This window comes from Montipora foliosa, chromosome 12 (genome assembly GCF_036669935.1).
Source record: "Montipora foliosa isolate CH-2021 chromosome 12, ASM3666993v2, whole genome shotgun sequence".
Taxonomy (NCBI): domain Eukaryota; kingdom Metazoa; phylum Cnidaria; class Anthozoa; order Scleractinia; family Acroporidae; genus Montipora; species Montipora foliosa.
Window position 1 is genome coordinate 30,857,830 of NC_090880.1, and position 22,674 is coordinate 30,880,503.

The window sequence follows — 22,674 nt, forward strand, 5'->3', positions numbered from 1 at the left end:
TCTATTTTTTTATTGATTGGACTTCAATTATATATTATAACAACTTCAACATTTCTTGTAGATTATGATCGTATCATTCGTAGTTATCGAGTTTGACAAAGAAACCACAACATTCTACTTCCTTATCGCCATCATTTCGGGATTAACTTGTGTCGAAGGTAGCAATAAACTTTCTCAGCACGAGTACTTGACAAACTTGGGGTTCTTTTCTCCAGGTCTGACGGAGTGCTAAAAGAGACAGGAAGTTAGTGTTGCACAGATCGGTGAGGTAATCTTATATTAAGAACCATTTTTTTAAAAAAAATTTCAGGTTTTTTTTACGAACGGGGAATAAGGTACCGTTCCTTTTATTACACTTCTTCTACCAATTTAAAGGTATATTTTTGCGCGGTTTATGAATGATGCGGGAAAAGCAGATCTTAACAAGTGTTATTGAAACTCAAAAAGAAAATTGGGGTTAACCACGCATTTTTCAATGATAATTGATCAACAATATTGTAAAAAGCTTTAAAAAGAAAAGTAATGTATGGTGTTCTTTTCCAAATTAAAGCTTAATTATCTCTGAAAAATGCATGGTTACTCCCAATTTTCTTTTTGGATACCAAGAGCACTTGCTAAGTTCTGCTTTCTCCGCATAGTTTTAAACCGCACAAAAATATCCCTGTATTAGTACGCACCACCCATAGGAAACCGAGTATCTCGAGATGCGCAGAACGTATGTGCAATACATAGAGGATATTACACGGTGGCGAGAAGATATGAATAATAGTATATAGGCACCGTCCGTAAGTTGGTGATTATAGTCTAACCTTTTGATGATTTCCTGGAGTGAATTGAAGGACCAACACAAGTTAAGAGCTGTGATAAAACTCACTTGTGGAATACTAAGGAGCACTCGAAAAACCTGAGGAAGTAATGATATTTTCACTCTAGCCTGACTTAACAAAACAGTTTGAAAAAACGGGGCAAGAGAAGTTAAAATGCCGTAAGTAAATTATGCCACAAAGGTGCCCATGGCACGAAAACAAAAAGGGGCTGGGCTTATTTTGGGAACAAGAAGTTTTCGAAGACAAACGAAAAAACTGGAGAGAACAAAATTAGAAATTGGTGAAGCCAAGCCTATACCTATATAGACAGCAACAAATTCAGTTTAATTTAACACACAAAAGCGTTAATGTCGTGAAAAACAATGTTATTATTTATCGAGTTAAAGTGCAAAAAATGAAGTATTCTCGTTTGTCTCACAATCATGAAGTCCCTTGTGATTGGAATTCCAACGTTTCGACTGCATGCCCTTTGGAGGCAGTGTGGCCCAGTGGCTAGGGCGCTTGCCTTGAGATCCGGATATCCCGGGTTCAAGACCTGCTGTGACCACTTGTTGAATTTGTTCCCGGTAGTCCCTGGTTCAATTTCCCAGCTGCACTTGTAACTAGCCAACTGGTTTGCCTCCGGCCAGTTGGGATTCTTAACTGTTGTTGTTGTGTTCCGTTGTTTCGTTGATTGTTTCATTGGCCCTGAAAAGCCCCTATGGGAAGCGGTCAATTAAGTATGTATTGTATTGTATTGTATTGTATGCTGCTAGTCTTCAATCAGGAGATAAGGTCGACTGGTTGTAAACGCGTCACCTTTTGATGGGGATGCTCCGCTAGCGCTGTGATTGGTTGTATTTCAGCAGCCGAGACTGGTAAAGTGTTTACAAAGCGGCCTTGGGAACCGCAATCAAATCCAGTCGGTCATGAAAATCCGAATTTGAGTCCGCAGTTATCCAGCGCCCTAATCGAAGCAGCGCCGCGCAGTCAAAAAGCGTAGCTCCCGAAACCGAATTGCCTCAGCCGTAGGATTTGGGAGCCTAGTTGACGAGAAGGATAAACAAAACCTTTCTCGCGTTACAACTCTGTTGAATGACCGGAATAGAGCGTTTTCACTCACGTGACCAGTAACCATATTGGATTACTAAAACAAAAGAAACTACTTGCATAAAAATAGAGATCAATTCCCAGAGGATTAGTTTGGTACACCAACATGGCCGCCCTGACGTCATGTGAAAACGCCCTATTGGTCGATGCTTCGTTTGACCGAGAGCTAACTTTATCCGGTATTCCCTTGAGCAGAACATTCAAGAGAAGCCAAAGGTCTAAACATTTTAGCTAGGCGTGAGAAGTGAAGGTGGTCGTACCTGTTCCCGTTCTTTGCTAAGAGCAACAGGGGCGTGAATGGCCGTTCCCTTAAGTCTTTCCATGCCAGCAAGCTCCGTCAGAAGATTAGCCGTGTCCTCTGCGTGTTTAAAAATGGTGCATGTGAAACATTTCTCCAAATTAAGCTAAACTACATTAAAAACTTGAAACGAAATTAATGGGTGGAATGTGGGAATGCTCCTCACATTTATCGACGCAATTTTGTATTTTCAATGCGTGACTAATCTTGCAAGCTAACTTTCTCCGCAATGTTGGTACCAAAATGTCGTTTTCAACATCTGTTTTTGGCACCAATCTCTCATTTAGAGAGGGGTTTACACAACGACGCAAACCTTAGCTGAAGCAACATATGTTAACTCAGTATAGCGTTTTAAATATGAATACCTTTAACAATTAAAGAAAAACGCACAAATCAACAACGAGTTTGGGTCGATTTACACGGTTTGACTTTTGTCGCATACGACAAGCTTACGTCAGGCCTACAACTCGTTCACAATTGTCGTGTCCGTCAGAAAAAATGTCGTAGCATTTTAAAACATGTTTTAAAACGCCTGACGCTGCGACTACCGTAAGTCAAGTCGCATACGTCAAAAATTGTACCTTTGAAATAGGCCATTGGTACTTGATTCAAGTGACAATACCTTGTGAGTCGCTAAAAAGAATCTTGACATGGGTCTGTGCGATGCTCGCCAGAGTAAGAATATACGCCTTGGTTTTAATGCTGAAAAGAAAAGTGAATGTAAAATGAAAGAGTCGGGGTGTCTTCTTTCATCAGGTCAAACCATTCTATATCTTACTAAAAGGATTGGTTTTGCATCACTAAGATCGTTTTTTGATTCAGTAACAGGCATCCAATCATGACCTGCAGCCGGAAAAAAAGGGCGGCAAAACGCGTGCGGGGCTCGCTTTCGCCTCTGATTGGTTGACAATAGCCCGGTTTACACGACAAACATTTTGGGCACGGCACCCCTACAATTTGGCACCCGTGCCTAAAACTTTAGGTACGGTTCCCTCAGTTTTTATCGTGTAAATGGAAATTTTAAGGGCACGGGTTCCTAAAAATTTAGGAGTGCCGGGACCATGTGAATAGGTGGTCCGGTGCCTGTTTTCATGGGTGCCGTGCCCACATTTCTGGTCGAAGCTGCCAACATCATGATGACCAAACCCAGAGTCCCTGGGAATGAGATTGTTTTCTCTTCTCGCTGAGAGTTATGGATGAAATCCAAGATGGCGTCAAGTTCCAACAGCAATGTGAAGTGGTCGGAGGAGGCCACTGCAATTCACTGTACGTTGCCAAGACCATGTCAAACCAGTCATCAGATCGCAAACGCACCCAAATACTTCTTAATCTTGGCCGGTTTACCGCAGCTAGCACGGCTTGGACAAACATTCTGCGCCTCTTAACGTTGTTATAAAAAGCAATGTATGAGAGGTTTCTTCCCTCCACTAAATATTCCTGAAAATTTATATTTCTTCGCTTTCTCGTGAAAATCAAAAGAAAAAAGCACGGTTGCCTCGTGTTCTCATGTCCGCCATCTTTAAAGTAGTTAAACCGCTGACAAATGCATCGATATGCTCAACAATTTTAGAGGTGCCGTTCGTAATTCTAAGGGGGCCTCCCAAAAAAATTGTGGTACCCAAAATAAAGAAAATTTTGTCGTGTGAAAATATAGGCACGGGTGCCAAATCGGAGGGGTGCCGTGCCCAAAATGTTTGTCGTGTAAACCGGGCTAATATGTGGTGCAACGCATATACCGCTGGTACAAAGCCGGGCAAAACGCGTTGCTTTTGATTGGATTAGAACATGCGGCGCGAAATGTTTAATCCAATGAAACACCTAGGGAACCAATCGCGAAATTACCAAGCAACAGCAAACTAAAAAGCCTACACTGAGCTATGAAATTTAATCATCTTCAACCAATAGCAATTTTATTCGCAGGCGAATTGACTATGGCGTTGTACTCACAATTTCCTGTCAGTTTCTCCTGGCCTGACGCGATCTTTCTCGATGATCAAGCACGGCCTTTCATACAAATCACACATTCTTCGAATGCACTCGATTAGCTTCGGACTGTTCGTCGCACAAGCAACATCTGGTTCATAGAATTAAACATTTCAAGGAATTAATAATTTTCTTTCCATCGGGTGTGAAAACACATTATCCACGTTTTATGAGTTGTACCTGTCATTAAAAAGATTAAGGAATGCGTTTAGGTGAAACGGTTACATGTGTATATTCCATCATCACATATGAAACTGGGTACTTTTGAGTCTTTTTGGATAAAAAACTATAATCTGTAGCACCCGTCTCAAGACCCTTGCTCGTACAATTACGTAGACGCTAAGGAACCCACGAACAATCTGAGCTTATCAAGACACCTGGGAGCTGATCAATAATTGCGACTTCGTTCCGTATCCCGTGAGACGTGAAAGTACATTAAAAGAGAGGACATGTTCTTCGCACTTAAGTGCCCCTGTGACCAAAAAATCAATTCTTTTTTTCGTTGGATTTCAAAACTATGTCAACTAAACACTAAGCGACCAACGTTTTGAGCCTTGATTTCAAAAAGACACCTGTTTATTTTAACTGGGATTTCCCTATTTGATGGTCCGCCATTGCTAACTTTCAGTTCTTGAGAGAGTTGGATCTAGGAGAAAATGACGTCAAAGGCAATGCGTGTGTACGCCGCAGAATTAATATGCAGCAGGGGAGTTTTGGGCTTTCAGTCTTTTTAAACTCGCATTTTGCATATATAAGAAGCTGCTTTCACACGCTGAAATGTTAAGCTTGTGAGCTTTTGACGTCACTTTTCCCTTTTCCGGGGATCACTTCTCTCCTTCGTCTATAGCCCGCACTTCAAAACAAACATTTAAGAGAAGACATGAACGTCATTTTTTTTAACTGAAACTATTTACATGACGAAAGATCCTTGCAGTTAATGACACAGCTTGACCAGTTGTTAGTAAAGCGCCTAACAGAATTGGACTCGAACCCAGGACCGTGTGATTGCGCTGCACGGCTCTGCCACCAAACTATCAAGCTTTTCAAGTTCCTCCATTAACTGCGATGATGTTTCGCTTAGAAAGGAAAAAGGGAGTGTCATCCACAGTTAAAAACAAGCTCTCAACTTGCCGGAAGCGGATTTTCTTTTCACTGCCATCCTGTTACTGACAATGTAGTCACAACTGGTCAGCTGACAAACTTCTGCTTTGATGTTATGCTTCAGTCTTAATATTGAAACCACCTAAACAAACCCAGAAGAAAGACTCACTTAGTGACTGTAAAAAGATGATGTCAAGACGCACTACTAGATGGCTTAAAAACAAAGCGTGCTTTCATTTTGCAAGTACAAATGCATTCATTTTTTTTATGATCACCTGTTTATAGCGACATACCTAGGGTTCTATGGTAATATTTGGGCGGGCAGAACATGGCAGGGAATGGAAGCATTGGGTAAGGAATATACAGTAAGATAGAGAAGAGTAACTTAACAAATGAAAGTGGTTCAGCGTTGTCTGCACTCTCACGGACAACGATATTCGTCATCACAGTGGTTAAAATGTTGGCGCAGTCGTTGCCGATAAGAGTACAGACAACGCAGAACCACTTTCGCTTGTTTTTTACCACAATATTTGACGCCAAAGACAGTGTTTATTTCAGTGCGTGACCAAAATCATGACATAAAGAAAGAGCAAGCGTTGTCTATAACTTTCTCGCAATATGACTGGTTTATTTCCCAAAATGAGCGTTCCTGATTGGCTATTACATTGCGTGACAAATTGGCGCGAGTATGACGCGAGCAGCTCTTATCGGCAACGGCAAATTAGCCAATCAGATTGCGAGATTACAAGCAATTGTGGCCAAAATAACAATTGATAGAGCAAGCAATGGTATGTCGTACGTAAAATAAGAAGGGCAGGGAAGGTGGAGTACTGTAAGGGAGGGGGAGGTCCAGTATGGGAGGTTACATGGAATGGACACATGATACGGTAAGGCAAGGAACACAGAATAATAGTGCTTTAAGAAAAAAGAAACTTACTTGCGAACTGGAGATCTCGCGAGTATCCACCAAGATTACGGTTTTGCCTTTGTCTTTTTCTGATGACTGCACAAGAAAAAATAATATACAACAGTTTCAAATTCAAAGATAATCCTTCCAGGAAAATTCCATCAAGATTTGAAATTCTTACCGAAAGCAGCGGATTAATCGAGGGTTTGGTAACAGGAACGCTCGGACGACACGAGGGTGTCACAACTTGCAACTTCGCATGCGAAGTGAGAGAAGAGCGCTTGTTAATCTGACCATCAGCTGAACCTTTGCTCTCTATCGTCAGTGGTAGGTTATTGTTCACATTGCATTTCTGATCGGAAGGAATCAAACTTGCATTCGACGTACTTGTTTTGTGCGTGTTTTGTGGTGTATCTTTTCTTGGGTTTGACACTGGATGTTGTGGAATATTCAGAGAAGCGTTACGTTGGCTCTCCTTCTGTGCATTACTTATCAAAGGTCGATAATTTTTCGATAAGTGATTCGACCGCGGAGCTATCTTCGTGAAATTATTCACCCTGTCAGAAGCACTGTTCTCTCTACTCGATTTTTGATCATTTAACAACTCATTTCTATTGCTGCGAAAACTATCTCCCATTTTTTGCTGCCGGCTCTCGCTCTGTTTCTCTCTAAAAACCAGTTTAGAATCCAGTGACGAATCAACCCCCTCTTCAGCTCCACTGTTCAAAAAAATCTCCTCTGACAAAAAGTCCAAACCAAGAGAGAACGTGGGAAGTTCGCTTATTTCCATGGCAACATCATCATCTGTCATTTCCAAAGCGACTGCAATTTCTTTTAGGTCTTGGTCTTGAAAGTGATTGCTTGGAGCTCTGATAATAACAAAATCACATTTTGTTTAAATGGTTGACGTTCGCGGTGGACAATAATATCAAATTAAAAAGAACAAACATTTCTCATTGAAAATTTGACGTAAGGTGGTTGAGAGGGATCGTGGAGGGGTAAGAAAAGTAGCTGGGGGGGGGGGTGTAGTGTGGTCTCAGCTGCAAAGAGAGTTGAAGAAGAAGATTTGTACAATAGACTTTTGATTCAGAGAGAAAACAAGGAATGTGGGGAAGCGTAGGGAAGATATAAAATAAAAAATAAGAACAAAACAACAAAAAAAGGGATGGATTTTACGCTCATTAGGGCTTGTTCCCTTTGAAGAAAACGATACTTACTGAACAGCGGAATCTTCGACGCATTCAGGTTCAAAAGCAACCAATAGTTCGCTATCACTAATATCATTATTCCCATCGTTTTCCTGTCTGTTCTCCCGTGGTGATTTCACCTTAGTAGGTGTAGCAGTTAGGAGATCAACAGATTTTGCAAAGTCGCTCTGGAGTTCCGCAGTTTCCGAGGAGTAATTGATCGGATTCTTTCTTAACACAATTGGTGCCACTGGCCGGAACGGTCGCGTATCCGTGTTACGGCTTAGTTTGGATATATTAGCGCTTGTGTCTGTAGCGCTATGTTTGAGGTAAGGCTCTGCAAAGTAGCTTTGTTTACTCAACTTGGATGAAACCTCATCTTCAAAGCTATCGTCTAAAATTCGCTTTCGCTTCATTCGTTTAACTGGGCGTCCAATTTGACTTTCCTCAAACGATTTATCCATTCCAGCGCGAGCCTTCGTTTCAACATTTTCAGCACCGAACCCACCCCCGTCGCCTTTTCGCGCATTTGCCTCGTTTTCATGTTGACTGCCATTAACATCTACATCCTCCCCTTCGACCTCGTTTTCATGTAAACTTTCTTCTTCGTTTGCTTCTTCAGCCTCCGAAGGGGATCCACTTTCCTCGTTAACACTTCCATACTTGTAAACCATTTTGTATCTGTTCCGTTGCATATGAAAGACAGGGGTTTTAAAGTTAAGTGATCCACAAAGAGGACTTCGAAGCGACTGTCGGTAAACCGCCATCATGTCTGCAGGTGAACTGGTATGCCTCGGTTTCGTGGTGGAAGGGGTCCTTTGTGTAAGCTGGGTCGAGTCGTCGATAAAACTGTCCATTTCATTCCCTTCTTCATCCTCGTCTTCGTCAGATGAAAAGCAGTTAACATCGCTGCCTGATAATTCGGCTTCGTCGTCCAGGAAATTATCTTTCTGAGCCCTGTTGTTGTTTCTCTAAAAGAGTAAATAAATGAGATGCACTAGTGACAAATTCACGTAAACATTGTATCAGTAAGCAGCTTTATAAGGGAATCTTTGCTGACGTCATTGTCTGCATTTTGTTTCATCAACATATGAGTTTTCCCACAGAAAGCATCTTCATGCTATTCACAAATTGACTTCAAAAGGTAAAAAGAACTTGTTAAACTTAGTTAAATCTTCAATCTTCAGCCTTTTAGCTTTTATAACGAGCCAGTTATTAGGCATCAAAACTGAAAAAAAACTTGGGTGGCAAAAGCGCTAATGATCTCATCCATTCTTTGTAAAATTTCCAAATTTTCAAAGAATCATTGCTCAGAGATTATCTGGCATAGAGCGGTTTTCAATTGAGTGTCGAAAGTAATTAGCGAATTGCTTTGGTTTATGATTACTTCATTCAGTGATTGGTTCAAAGTTCTCGCGCCACTTTTTCAACCAATCAGAAGTGAAACCAAAACCAAGCCTGGCTCGCGCGTGCACATTTTCCCGCGCTTTGTGTCGGCTACGTGTAATGACTTTGAGTTTTGATTGGTTTATTGGATTGTCTCCATCCTTTTTGATTGGCCAAAGTAATTACTTTGGTTTTGGTTTTACGACACTCGATTGAAACTCGCTCTATCGGAATCAAATTTTCAGAAATAGCTCATCATGAATGCAATAGCCTTGTGCTAAGGAGGCAAAAAATGTAATAATCCCCTGTTAATAATCAAAACAGAGCCCTTTCAATGTTCATTTATAGCCGGATGTGCCATTTTTTCTTTCTGTAATCTTAATAGAGTCGTAGGTGTTTGTATAGCTGTGCTGTTTTTTTGTTTTTGTTTTCGTAGTTATTAATAATTGAAAGCGATAACAAGATTGCACGGGCTTACGAAACGAGGACGACGACGGCTATGAGGACTCCATTTAAAAATACAAGTTCGCGTTATTCATATCACTACGAAACTATTTCATGTAGTTTCGCGTTAAAAATGTGTAGTAACTTGTCGAGGAATTAAACTGGTACGAGTGGGTTGGAAGGGTAGAGAGGGAACTGAAAATTCATCGTCATGTGCTAACGTCCTCCACAGAACCTTGAATTTGGTCATTTCACGTCGTCATTTACGAGATGACGGAAAAGAAATGTACCAAAATGTAAAACGCACGTGCAGAGCGCGCAGAGCCGTTGTTTTTGCTCACTAAACCTATTGTTTTGTAGCGTCCTCGTTGCCGTCGGCGTCGTCGTTTCGTAAGCTCCCTAATAATCAGTTTACAACGAAGCCTTGTGATTACGGCACTTATGTCCAGAAATAGGACGTTTTCAACCAACCTGTAGAGACACCAATAACAATGGAGAATTTACAATGACTGCAAAATTCTCGCGCCCTCATTGGCTAATTTTTATTGTCAATAAGCGGACAGACACATGAATTTATAATTTATGCGATAATGACGCGATATTGCTCGCGTCAGATTGAAGTTTCTCGCATTTTTGTCTCGCGTTCTTCTCGTGTTTTGACTTAATTTTGACCCCTCTGCCTTTTTGTTATTGTAAAAAAACAAATTGATGTCAGTTTTTCATGCGTCTGTCCTGTTATTGACAATGAATTTTGTCATAACATTGTCAAAGTAGTCTATCCCCTCGGCTATCGCCTTGTGGATCCACAGCTACTTTGACAATGTTATGACGAAATTCATGATCAATAACAGGACAGACGCATGAAAAACTGACATCAGTTGGTTAAATGTACGACTTCTCGTGGACGAACAAAAGAAACTAATAAGAGATCTTTTATGAAATGGTATATGAAATGAATCATATAAGAACTGCGGATATAAAATCAAGTGAAGCTATGATCTTCGCAGTTATGAACGCAATTTTTACAATTGCGTAGAGACTCGAAGTCCTGAATTTTTCAGGCTTCTCTACGCAATTGTAAAATTGCGTTCATAACTGCGAAGATCATAGCTTCACTTGAAGAGATCTTTTGTTGTCATCCACCAACATGGCGGCGATGATGTCACGTGAAAGCCTCCGATACACGTAATAAGAATCGATGCAGGCCCAATTTTGCAATTCAACACAAAGTGTCCCTTTAAGTCTAAGCCTTCGCTGCCTATTTCTAACAATAAGGTAAGGGTAAAGGTTAGCGTTATTTTTTGCTTCGGGCAAATGTATCTGTTTATCCTTACTTGAAGAGAAGCATTTGGGGGACACTTTGTGACGTAAATTTTCTGTATGTTGAAGTTGGAGAGAAGAGTAAGGGGACACTTCGTGACGCATACTTGCATTTCTGGACATATCTGGATTAGGGCAGGAGCGGTTTATTCCTGCGCATCGTAAAATGACTTAGAGCTGTTTCCAGACAACTTTATACAAAAAAGCACATTTTCTTAAGAAATATTTTTACAAAGCTTCTTCAGAGTGCTTTACAGATAACATGTACTTGGTAGAATGACGAAGGAGATATGGCGATCAACCTACCTTTATCAGAGAATCAAGTGATTTGTCAGTGCGCCGTTTGGCGCCAGTTTCAAGAACTTTTCTTTTTTGGGCGTCTGGGTGCTTTTCTTGATGGGGATTAGCCCGCTCTGACCAACTTTGCACTGAAAATTAAGTTGAAAAAAGAGAATGCAATTGGATCACTGGTCTTAATGAGACAAGAAAAGAAGTCGACTTATGTCGAAGGCGACTGTACTCGAACGCTCCGGCCCTTTCCTGTGGCTTTTACCGTGTTGTTTATTTTTTAAAGGAAGAGATGGGCGCCACCCCAATCCCGCTGCATGTAAAACTGGTCCTAAAAGCCGCTACCTATTTAAACGAAGTTGAACTTTGACCGAAGTTTCCAATAATCAGGTTAGCTCCAGAAATTTCTTATGTCCCCTTGACACTTTTTACGACTATTCTGGTCTTACAGTGCAACGCGCCTTACCGTGGCCACCCAACAAACTTTCACATTTGACAACTACGTGTAAATACGTCAACTCAACAACCCATGCAACGGTGTTCAACTTTTGTCTTATAACAATAGGGAAATAGGGAAGGTGCTCTCCTCACAATTAATCAAGATGGCGGCGTCATAAGAAATCCAACCACTGTATTAAGTTGGTTGCTTTGGGTCCTCATTTAGGGCTCCAGATGATATACTAGAGCACGAGAAATGGAGGAACAGTGACTCCTGACACTTCGTTATCTTGTCAGGTTTTTTTAGCCTTCCCATTCTAAAACGGTCAACGCAAATCCACCTCCCTCTACACCCCCACTCACCCCCCCCCCCCCCCAAACAATATAGCTGCAATAGTAGCACTCACCCGAGCTACTGACTTCAAAGTCTTCGTCACTGTCTGACGATAAAGGACGACGCGGGTTATTATGCTGTTGTCCTGGATTTGCGGGTCGTTTGAATTCTTCTTGGGTACACGGACTTGACAGAGCTCGTTTTCTGAAAGGGATCGCCTTCTTAGCAGGCCGAATAACGACTTCATCATCTTCTTCATCGTCGCTCTCCATGACAGCTACGACTGTCCCGTTAAGAGTTCGTAAATTCGAAAGATTAGCGGAAGCTCCTTCACAATGGACCGACAAATGTGAGCCTTCAAGGGTATCGTTTGTGGCAACGGGATGTTGAAGTGCCTTTAATCGACCCTTGATTTCAGTGTTCCTTGATGAAGAATTCACTTGAGAGCCACCTGTGTTTACACCGCAGAAGTTTCGTCCCTTCGTATGAGAACCACTAGGGAGCGTGTCCACAGGAACCGGATGTTCAAGTGCCTTTCCTGAGTCTCTGCTTTCAGTGTCCCTTAATGAGAAATTCGCATCAGATCCCTTTGCATTCGAACCACAAACACTTTGTTCTCTACATTTCAGGCTGAAAACATTTGCACCATGAAAAGTTGGAGACTTCGCTTGATTTACAGTTTTACAATTACCTTGGCTGTTCGCCTCCGAACTGCGTTTCCTACTAAGTTTCAGTTTATTGTTTGGTAACTGCGCTCTACAAACATTGTCTCCCACATCATTGTTACCAGACGTTTTTACGTTAGTTCCATTCAAATTGCCACTAATACCACTAGCATTGGTACCAACAGTCTGCCTCGTGTTTTCAACATTGCTACCAGTATTGCTCCCATCTGCATCACTATTTTCAGTTGTCCCTTCTGTTCTCTTTCTTACTTCAGTCAAATTTTGATCGTTCGCCCGATCGTGCAGCTCCGCTATTCCTTCTCGGGACAACAGCCAGTCCCGCGACTTACTTGGAAACTGTTTTGCTCTTAAGCCGAAACTTTTTTCCCTTCTGGGCGACATAGTTTCCTGCACAGGCGGTCCTGCTACGGAATTTCTCAATTGATGCAACACATCTGTATCGTCATCAACAATAACAGCGTTCGAGTGTTCACCTCTCGTCCGAGTAACTTGAGCCGGCAAAGTTTTCAATGCTTCTGCTGGTACAGACTCCTCATTTAGACTTCGTTTGATTTTTTTAAGAAATGCATGGTTTCTCCTGGTTTCTGATTCTGAGTCTCTCGTTAAGTGACAGTCCATGGACGAAGGAGTTGCTTGTTCTGTAGGTTTGCGCTGAAAGACGCCAAGCTTACTAATGGACGCTTGAAGACCAATTCCAACTGAAACTTTGGTTTGATCGCCACGTTTGTTTGCTTTTCCGAGTCTCGTCTCAAAAGCAGTTTTTGTGCATTGCAGCTTAGTATCATCAGTGCTTGGTTCGAAATCGTTTCCCTCGCAAGATATCCTACCTTTCTTGACATTTTCTGTGACTGTTTTCTCAGCAACAACATTGCTTTCACTTTCGTCCTCGTCAGCAAGAGTCAGGTTTGTGAAAGCTTCGTCATCTGTCGTATCCATGAAAAACGCTTCAACGAGGCCAGCATCGGTCTCGATCGAATCCATCACATCATCACGTTGATTAATTTCCATTGAAGGGCTGCCACACCACACACCAAATCCAAAATCCTTCTCCTCCATATCTTCCCCATTGGCAGCATGCAAGGCTTCATTCCTTGCTATCTCGAAGTCTTCCGTGACTTCACGCGTGTCAGTCGGTTTCTTCACTCCTCCACGCGAGTCCCGCACGCGGCGGTTTGTAAAACTCTTTTCTCCCTTGATTTTACTACATTTCATCAATAGATTTTCGTCGCTTTCTTTGTTACCATGCGCTGTGGTAGAAAGACAGACTCCGTTGTTTGAGGACTGATTTTTTGAAAACAGAGAGCACCCATCCCTCTTATCGAAGCGACTGGCTGTTGTAGTGACGCCTTCTTCGCCTTCTATTTCAGCGTTTGTCGAATCGTCCTCTTCCAGAAAATCCGCCATCAAAAATGGTTCTACAAACGAGTCACATGCAGGGCTAAAAGCCGTTGGTGCCGCTGAGATCGTAGGAAAAGGCTTGTCTTTCCCGTGTACGGTCTTTGTAAACTCTTCATGAGCGTTCCAGTCGGTTTGTACGTCCATCTCTTCGAGCGCCGGTGACAAACTGATCTTATCCAAACTATCCAACGAGGGAGGGGTGGGTATTGAGACCCTTGTTGATCCAAAGTTTGCGAGCAACTGTGGATTAAAACCCGGATTAAGATTTTGGAAGAGTGGTGCTGAAGTTGGCGGCAGCAACAAATCAGAGATTTCACCCGAACCTTCCTCGGAAACATTTCCGTCTTCTGGTTCATTTTCTTTCACATTGTTATTCCACTTATTTGGTTGTTGTATCTCTTGTTCCACCCATTCATCGTCCTGTGTTGTCATTGTGACATCTATTTGGAAAGCTTCTCCCTCATCGGGAAAATCGTTCTTTACTTTTGCGTTTTCCTGGTTTTGGAATTCATTGTCGACTCGAATGTTTTCATTTGGCCTTCCGTCAACATTTCCACCATCAGACTCGAAATCTTCATCTTTGTCATCAAATTGTTTCAAATATTCCTTCCAGCGCGCTCTGCTTGAAGGGGTCTTCTTCTTCGCTCCCTTTGTGTTCCTCGTTGCATCTGCAACAGCATCTTCACATGCTTTTCTTGATGTTTTCCTGCCATCTTTTGTTCCGATCTCCATCTCCCCTTTATCCACAAGAAGCTTCTTTCGTGTACTTTTTCCTTTCTTTGCTATTTTACTTGAAGCGCATCCGGCTTCCTCCAAATCGTCAACATTCGTGCTCTTGGGATCATCCACAAGATTTGCACCGTCCTGTTCACCAGGTTTCAAGATGTCCTCCTCATTCAAAAAAGACATCATTTCCAGATCGTAACTTTCACCGTCTTCCCCATCGCGAGCGCCGTGAAGCTCGGTAAACTCTAAAAGTTCTACTAAATGCTCCGTACGGCGAGAATGCGAGACAAGATTCACCGGGTGTAGAGTGGTTTGCCATGGAAGCCACTCCGACAAAGACATTTGCGTGACAGGTTTCTTAGCTTCAGCTAAAGAGCGTCTGGATCTCTTTGTCACGGAGAGTTGTGGTGACAGTCCGGCTTCGTGATCCGGAAGTTTGAAATGTTCCTGCCAATACGTTAGTTCCTCGTATGTCAAGAAGCCGTCACTTTTCTTCGATGTGTTGGACGCCGATTTGGAAGTGAACTTTGTTATGTTGGCGCCATCTGAGGGTTTTGCCTTCTTTTTTCCTTTGCTGAAAATATAAAAAGACATCATCTTCAATTTAGTCCATACGAAAATAATCTACGGCAAAAAGGCTGTTGCTGTTTTGACGGGTAGTGAAGCATGCAATAAAGTTTGGTCTTAGCCGGCAAGATCGACAAGGTCAGTTATCGACGTGAAAGAATCCTAAGCTGAAGAATAAGAGTAGACTTCTGACTTTCTGAAAGGTTGACCCACCAACTGGCCGACAGACCAATCCGCTGAGCGGAGGAATGTGTCCAAGAACGTGAACTTCCCAGAGTGACTGAATAACTTGGTGACTGAATAAAACGAACTTACAATCGAATGATCGACCTACAGACGAACACACTAAGTGACCGAGAGACCGACTAACTGACTGACTAATTTAACTGACTGAATGACTGACTGACTGAATGACTGAATGAATGAATGACTGACTGACTGACTGACTGACTGACACACAGACTGACTGACTGACTGACCGACCGACCCAATCATCGGACCGATGACAAACGACAGCCGAATCAGTTTCCTCATGATTTTCAGTTCGCCAAAACATTCTAATCACGAGAGTAGCAACAAAATGATCCAAAACACCTCTGAGCTTGGAATTGGCCAACTGTCATCTCCATTCTTAAGACTGATGGTGTCAACTGTCGGGGTACCATTCGTGGGTTTTCTGTGTAAAGGTCAAATGACTTGGCCGCCTGCATCACGGCTTTATGAATTGATTTCTTACTTCTTTGGCTCCTCTGATAAACCTACAAATGAAAACAAAATTCACCAAAAGGGTTCAAGCAAAAAAAAAAAACTTAGTACTACTTTTCTTAACGCTTCCCAAAACGAAAGATTGAAAGCGAATCTTTCTACAGTAACCTGTACTTCAAATACACATTGATTCCCAAAACGTTGCCACGAACTAAGCGAGCAACATCATTCCTTAGACTTTTGTTACAACGTTTCTGGCAACAGCCCATGGAAATGTCCCCTTGACGTCGTGTGACCATGGAGAACAAGACAAATTGGAACAACACGTTGCGCTATGTAACACTCATCAACCGACTTGTTCTATTCAGCTCTATTCCGTTGAAACATAAATGCAAGAGAAGTTGCTTGATTATTCATCGTCTCATTTAAAACTATCTTAGAAATTAAAATGGTCTTTTAATACAGCTGATGCAGATACCTGGTCTTCTTTGCCTTCAGTGACTAGTATAACTATTCGGCCATCTCTCTTGCGTCCCGTTCGCCCCATTCGCTGCACCAAGCGAATAGGTGACGCATGCGCATCAAAGCAAACAATCAAGTCCACTTCACCGATGTCCAGTCCCTCCTCGCCAACACAAGTGGCCACAAGAGTGTTGTATCCGCCTTGGCGAAAACGTTGCACAACCTAAGGGGAAAAATAAATCAGCCATCACAACACCATCGTTGGTTTTTGCGCACGTATGCTTCAACAGTCAGTGGAGAGAGGTGGCAGCAATCACTAACCATTTTTTACTGCAAAGAGATTATTTAGCCTTAGAACTGTGGTCTTTTCAACAGTTATTGTTATGCTCTTTTTTTTTTTTTTCATAGTCACGAAATAGGACATCGAGTCAAAATAAGCGGGTCAGTCGATGGAGCAATGATGATCTAACAATTTACAATTTCCACCCAGGAAAAATAGCAGATCTTCCCTTCTGTGCACCACTTTCCAAAATAAATCTATTTCAGCGCTAACGCGCTAATGTAATTTTCGGGGTTTCTTGGCATCCTCAAGTTCCCTTCAATAGTTCTGTCTTAGATTCAAAGGGTTAGATTGAGCTCAAGGTATACGATTTATTTAACACCACACCTTGTGCGTTAATGAGTACGACCCTGCTTGTGAGTTAAACTTATAGAAATAGACGCTTGTATAATGTACGGTACTCCAACTAAGGAGACATTGGCTACCTATAGTATGATGACACAAAAATAATGTTGAATAGCAAATGGTATCAAAACGCGATGAAGAAAGATCGTCTGGGTGAGGATAGTCCTGGAAAGGACTGTCGTTGGTGACACTGATTGACGTTTCGACAACCTGAACGGAAGTCATACACTTGATTCCACGAATGACTTCCGCTCAAGCTGTCGAAACTATAAAGTCACCAACAACCGCACTTCTCAGGACTACTCTAAAAGAGACGATCTTGCTTACCGGTAATCAAGTTTTAAAGAGATTGTTTCTTCTTAACAAGAAGATGGGCCTATTTCCATGCCATGTAGAGCTGAGATTTTACAGGGACCTGATCATACCTGGAGCTGCTCCTTTTGTGTAAGACCCCTGGAACTTTTTCCCGTTGATTGTTGTCCAATGAAACTCATAACTCGAACCAATGGCTTATGCTGAGCCAACAGGGCTGCTATCTCATTGACACTGTCCCTGTATTGTGAGAAGATCATAACACGAGTAGCCACACCCTTTTTGTTAGCCACATCCATGTCTTGAAACTTTGTAAAATGTTCCAAAACAATTTCTTTGAGTTTCATCAGCTTGGGGTGACTTTTGAAAGTTGTGCTCGGTTTTGGGACATTCATGAGGGCGCGCCTTCTCGGAGAAAACTGCGAGAACAAGAGGCTGTCATTGCCAGTAATGCTGCTTTCCACCGGAGGCTCAATTTCCCCTCTCAGTTCATCCATGAGCTGTGAAAACTCGTAGTTCTTGGTGATTTCAGTTTTTGCTCTAGGCATTCCTTTGGTCCCATCCATGATGCCTTTGATGAAGTTGTAGAATGACAAGATACCATGTTGCAGCAGCAGTTCATAAGCATGGTACAGGCTTATACACATAGCAAAGTCACCTTCAATGCGGCTCTGCTGGTTACGGTCCTTGAACAACAAATTCGTTGATAATTCGTGAAGATGATGCTTAACTGTAATGCAATACCCAGATCACACAAATGACAGCATACTAAGTACTTAAATATTTCACACATAAGATAAGAGTATCTTCTGTGGATCTGTGTGGGATTCAAAACAAAGGCAATCAATAATTCATTATTTTTGGTCACCTTTGACTCTCCTTTTTGAACTAATAAAATACTTATAACAATCTCTACCCATAATATTTGCATCTAAGTTGCATCAGTTGTCAACACAAGTGATTGTGAATCTGAGTTTTTGCAAGGATGGTAGATCACACAATGACTTTCTTACCAATCCTCCCTGCTCATTCATCCTCTTTCTAAATTGATCTCTTGCACTCAACAGCATGAATTTGGTGACTCTCTGAGGATCTCTTTGCCATAGAGCTTGTTGGCAGTACAACCGACCCACAACAGACTCTAACACCTGGAGAGAATATTAAGGTACATACTACATTGATTTAACTTGAAAATTACCACATGCACAGAGCATGCCTGTGGAATTTCATTGCAGCAGTGTTTTAGTATGGAAGGGTTTTTTTATCTCAGTAAATTTCCCAAGTTTGTTTGAGTGTCTTTCCCTCCCCGACCCAAATCCCCACATCACCACTTCCCTTTCTTCTCTATTACTACTTACATGTAGATATTGCAGACTGATGCTGTGGCTATGTGTGAAGGCTAGGACACCAGGATTGCAAGTCATGGCAACAGATTGACATCCAGGAACCGCTGGTCACATTAGAAGCCCTTGGACTTCTCAAATATTTTTCTTCCACTTACATGTAGCTTAACTACTTCAAGACACCAACAGCAATTTTTATTAAAACAGAACTTGAAAAGGTAAATCCTTTCCTGTAAAGCTTGCATACCCTCAAATATGACGCCTTAATTCTTGCAATATCATCTCCAAGGGAAACAACCACCTTTTCAACAAGTCGGTTGTGTGTATATGGTTGGATGTCTGGTGATTCTTCAGAACGAAGCTCCATGTGAGATATTAGAAGATTGGTGATAACTTGCTGGACAGCCTGGATAACAGGAAATTAAGAACAAGTACCAGTGTGTAAATCCCCAATGTAACAGCTAACACTGATGTCATCCCATAAAAGATGAATTGCAAAGAAGATACACCATTTTGCCTGTACGGTTCAGTGCATTCAACGAAATGTTTACTGGGAAAGACTCCATTTTTTGTCCTTTTGTATTAAGTAAGGTGCCATATGTGGATGCAATTTTTTTTTTTAACAAGCATCCCTTGGATTATAACACTGCTACCTCCATCTCAACACGTTGTGAGCTAGGGAAGAGTTCTCATTTAGAGATGAAACTTAATTACCTGCAGATCATCTCCAGGTGTGGCACTGAGAGCGAGGACTCTGAAACTCCTGGTATATCCCGCGATTTCCCGAACAACCTTTATGAAACAATACAGGAAAACTTTAAGCACCAAGAGGATCATATTGAGGTTTTTAATGCAAAGTATCATTATCATTTTCTTACTTGGCAGTAGGCATGATTTCCAAGTGCCTTATGTGCTTCATCAGCCACAAGAAGTACAACCTCTTCAGCTCTACACGATCCACGGTTTAAATCATTTTGAAGAACTTGAGGAGTGAGAAAGAATACACGACGACTCTGCCACAAAGACTGACGCTTGTTAGGGGCCATGTTGCCTGAAATGATATTATAATGATATTATTCCTCTGGAATGACATTGACCCCTGCTGAAAAATCAGAGATCCTTTGAGGATTTCAGGACTTGAAATAATTTCCTGGCTAGCGCCGTCAAGTTGTCTGGTCAAATCTGTTTTGGCCCGGACAAAACTCGATTTTGTCCGGACAAATATGCATTACGTCACAACTCTTAAAAAAAAGTGCTTTTTCCCCTCAGCATGATGCTTACATATGAAGCAAGTACATTTAGTGAGCTTTTATCGAAAGACAGCGTCACAATCAAAAAAGCACTTGGAATCTGTGATGAAATGTTCAAGATGAATGCGAATCACATACAAAAATTAAGTAAGGGATTATTTTCGGGAATATGTAGATTTTCATCTAAAAAAAGTTTGTGTCACTTAAAAATAAATAGAATGTTCAGTTAATCTCAAGATTCCTACCTTAAAAGATTCACTCAGGAATTAACAAGAGGTCGTATAAATGCAAACTTCATTGTTTAATATTTTAAATTTCACCTTAAGAAAGGCCTTAAGTTTTGAGATACACGTTTGAATTCTCATTAGAGAATAACTCGGACCATTGTACTGACACTTTAAGAGACATTTGTCTCACTTCTCACATTAGTTTGCAACATTTGTTGCAGCAAATTCCACATGGACTATAAGAATTATTAGCATACACACCGATAGACATGCTAAGCCGGAAGATGCGCTAATTTCATGACTGATGGATGACAAAGCAGGAACTTGCAACTACCAAAAATTTTACCATAGGCAAAGGTGGTCTGGTCGTATCTTTCCTTTGCTTTCTTTTTCTTTTCTTTTTTTTCTTTCACAAACGCAAATAATGTACAACCTAATTTAGAACTACTTGCTTTAAATTAATTTCCTTTGAAGAGTAAATGGCGAGAGAATATGTCCAGTCATCCAAGGATTTGACATGACAAAACACAGTTTTTGAGGGGACATTGTCAGTTGACCGGCCGTTATTTCAAGCCCAGGATTTGATCACTTATGCCAAGAAATGAAATAAATATTAGATGCACCCCCAGTTTTGATATCCAGTACGAAGTCTCTCATTAAGGCAGACTTAGCCTTTGCACCTATGTCCAACAATAAGGTAGGTAAGTATTGATGTACGTTTGTCTAATGGCTGTTTCTGCTGTATCATAAACTGCATGTAATGTTTAGCTTAATCCACCTTTGCACGTTATGGATTGCTCCAACTGTTTGTTTTTGCTTGCACGTCCAATAGACACACTTGTTTTTCCTCCCTCCTTTTATTTAAACCAATTAGATGTTTTGGTGACAGATAAAGCTATGGCTTGCCATGTGTGCATATTTTAGCATATCTTGTCCGAGAAATCCAAATTATATTCTTGACCGCTAAGTGCGTCTCCCTTCTCATCTTCCCCATCTGATCTAATAGGGTTCTTGCTTTGTTGTTGCTAAAGGTAGTTCTTCCTACTCCAATAGATACCTTTGTTATCATTTTCTATTCTTTTATCATTTCTGTTAAAAATGGGTAGCCGAGAAGTGTTGACAGCACCAACCCTTCACTCCCACCGCCCTGGTTGCCCCTAACTTGGGTGAGAAACGGTGGCACATCCACTTCCCCTTGCTGGCCGAACCTTCTAAGAACTTGTCACAGGTAGACACTGCTCAGGGCAGCTTTGCTCCATGCATAGCCAATATGCCACTCACTGACACAACCTAGCCCCCAGTTGGCAGGCAGCACTTGGGCCCTGGACTACACTTTATTCCCAGCCTCTTTCCTCCTACAAATACTGCATCTTCAAATGTGTATGGCATTAGGTAAAGGTGAAGAATGAAAGCTTCACTGTTGTCAAAACCTTCAACTAATTTTATATATTTTTGTTTTGCAGAGTATAGCCTAGCTCTTCAATTTTACCCGAAAAAATGTCATTCTAATACAAGCAAATTTCATATAATATGAAAACTGTCCTGACTTACCTGTCATCTCGGCAGTGTCAGACTGCGGAATCCCCATAATACTGAAGCAAGCTTCGATTTGTTGAGCAACTAGAGGCTTAGTTGGTGCCATAAATATAACCTTACCCTGCGGGTACCATCTATAAAAGTTGTACATCACTACCGCTGCAATAAAGGTCTTCCCCAAACCAGTTGGAAGAGTAACTAAGGTGTTCTTAAACAGGGCTTGCTTTACAATGTCAAACTGATAATTCCTGACTGGATAATTTGTGGGGTATATCCAAACATCCCCAGCTTCAACATCAAAACCTGGAATGGTCTCAATTTCGTCATGCTTGCATGTGGAGTTTGACGTCGAAGAACTTGTTTGCCAGAAATTCCCCGAAGAATCATTATCATTCAGGTGAATGGGAGCGATTTCTTCCGCGGCAGCCAACAATTCATCGTCATCATCTTCATTTCCCAAGTCTACAACAACAATTTGATCAGTGTCGCCGCAGCCACTGTTTTGAGGTCGAGAAGTGTTGATTTCAACACCATCTCCATTCGGACCTCTTGGATTTGACGAGTTCGAAGTCGAACGTCCCCAACTTTGAAATAGAGTAGCTTGACTCACTGTTGACTTTCTCATTCTGCATCCTTACGGGAAGATTGGGCTAAGACGAACACGAATAGATTATTGTTCTGTGACAGAAGTAGAGCAAAAGTTTCTTAACGATTACACACACCATTAACACAAAATACAGACAACATTTTCGCCGCCATTTTGATTTACAAAATACCGCGCCACAACCATGTGACCCAAATTAGCCAATCACTTGCGGATACCAAGTAGTTCACTCCAGTTCTCCTCTTCTTTCCCTCTTGTTTTCCCCAAATGAAAAATTTGCAATCCTCCTCTGGTCGGAGGTTTTACAATTCACGCTAGCAAAGATAAAGTTGTCAAGGAAAACTTTAATACAAGTGTAACTGCGGCCTTACATAACCTCCGACTGCGTTGGTTTAATCCGTTATCAGGAAGAGAACGGCCAAAATGGAATAGGAAAGTGCGAGTAATACAGAACTATTTCGAAATCATTGCAGAGTTTTGAAGCAAGCAACCGTGGACAATTTTCCTGTCGGTGTACGTTGGATCAGTGGCTTGATCTGATCGGCGTAATTTCAAGTTGAGAAACTAAATA

General features: G+C 41.6%; 1 protein-coding gene across 1 annotated transcript; it reads right to left on the minus strand.

The window, feature by feature from the left end:
- LOC137979536 (Fanconi anemia group M protein-like) lies at window positions 1–22,268 on the minus strand. The gene is made up of 19 exons (XM_068826805.1): window positions 21,515–22,268; window positions 19,365–19,537; window positions 19,201–19,278; window positions 18,734–18,892; window positions 18,157–18,291; window positions 17,257–17,829; window positions 16,163–16,369; window positions 15,574–15,737; window positions 11,676–14,986; window positions 10,849–10,970; window positions 7,423–8,363; window positions 6,387–7,074; window positions 6,236–6,301; window positions 5,329–5,440; window positions 4,162–4,288; window positions 2,837–2,916; window positions 2,177–2,274; window positions 810–904; window positions 1–228 (listed from the first exon to the last, which is right to left on the minus strand). Exons 1-19 carry the CDS (start codon window positions 22,122–22,124, stop codon window positions 132–134), a joined length of 7,836 nt encoding a protein of 2,611 aa, XP_068682906.1. The 5' UTR covers window positions 22,125–22,268; the 3' UTR covers window positions 1–131.
- Window positions 22,269–22,674: the final 406 nt, after the last annotated feature.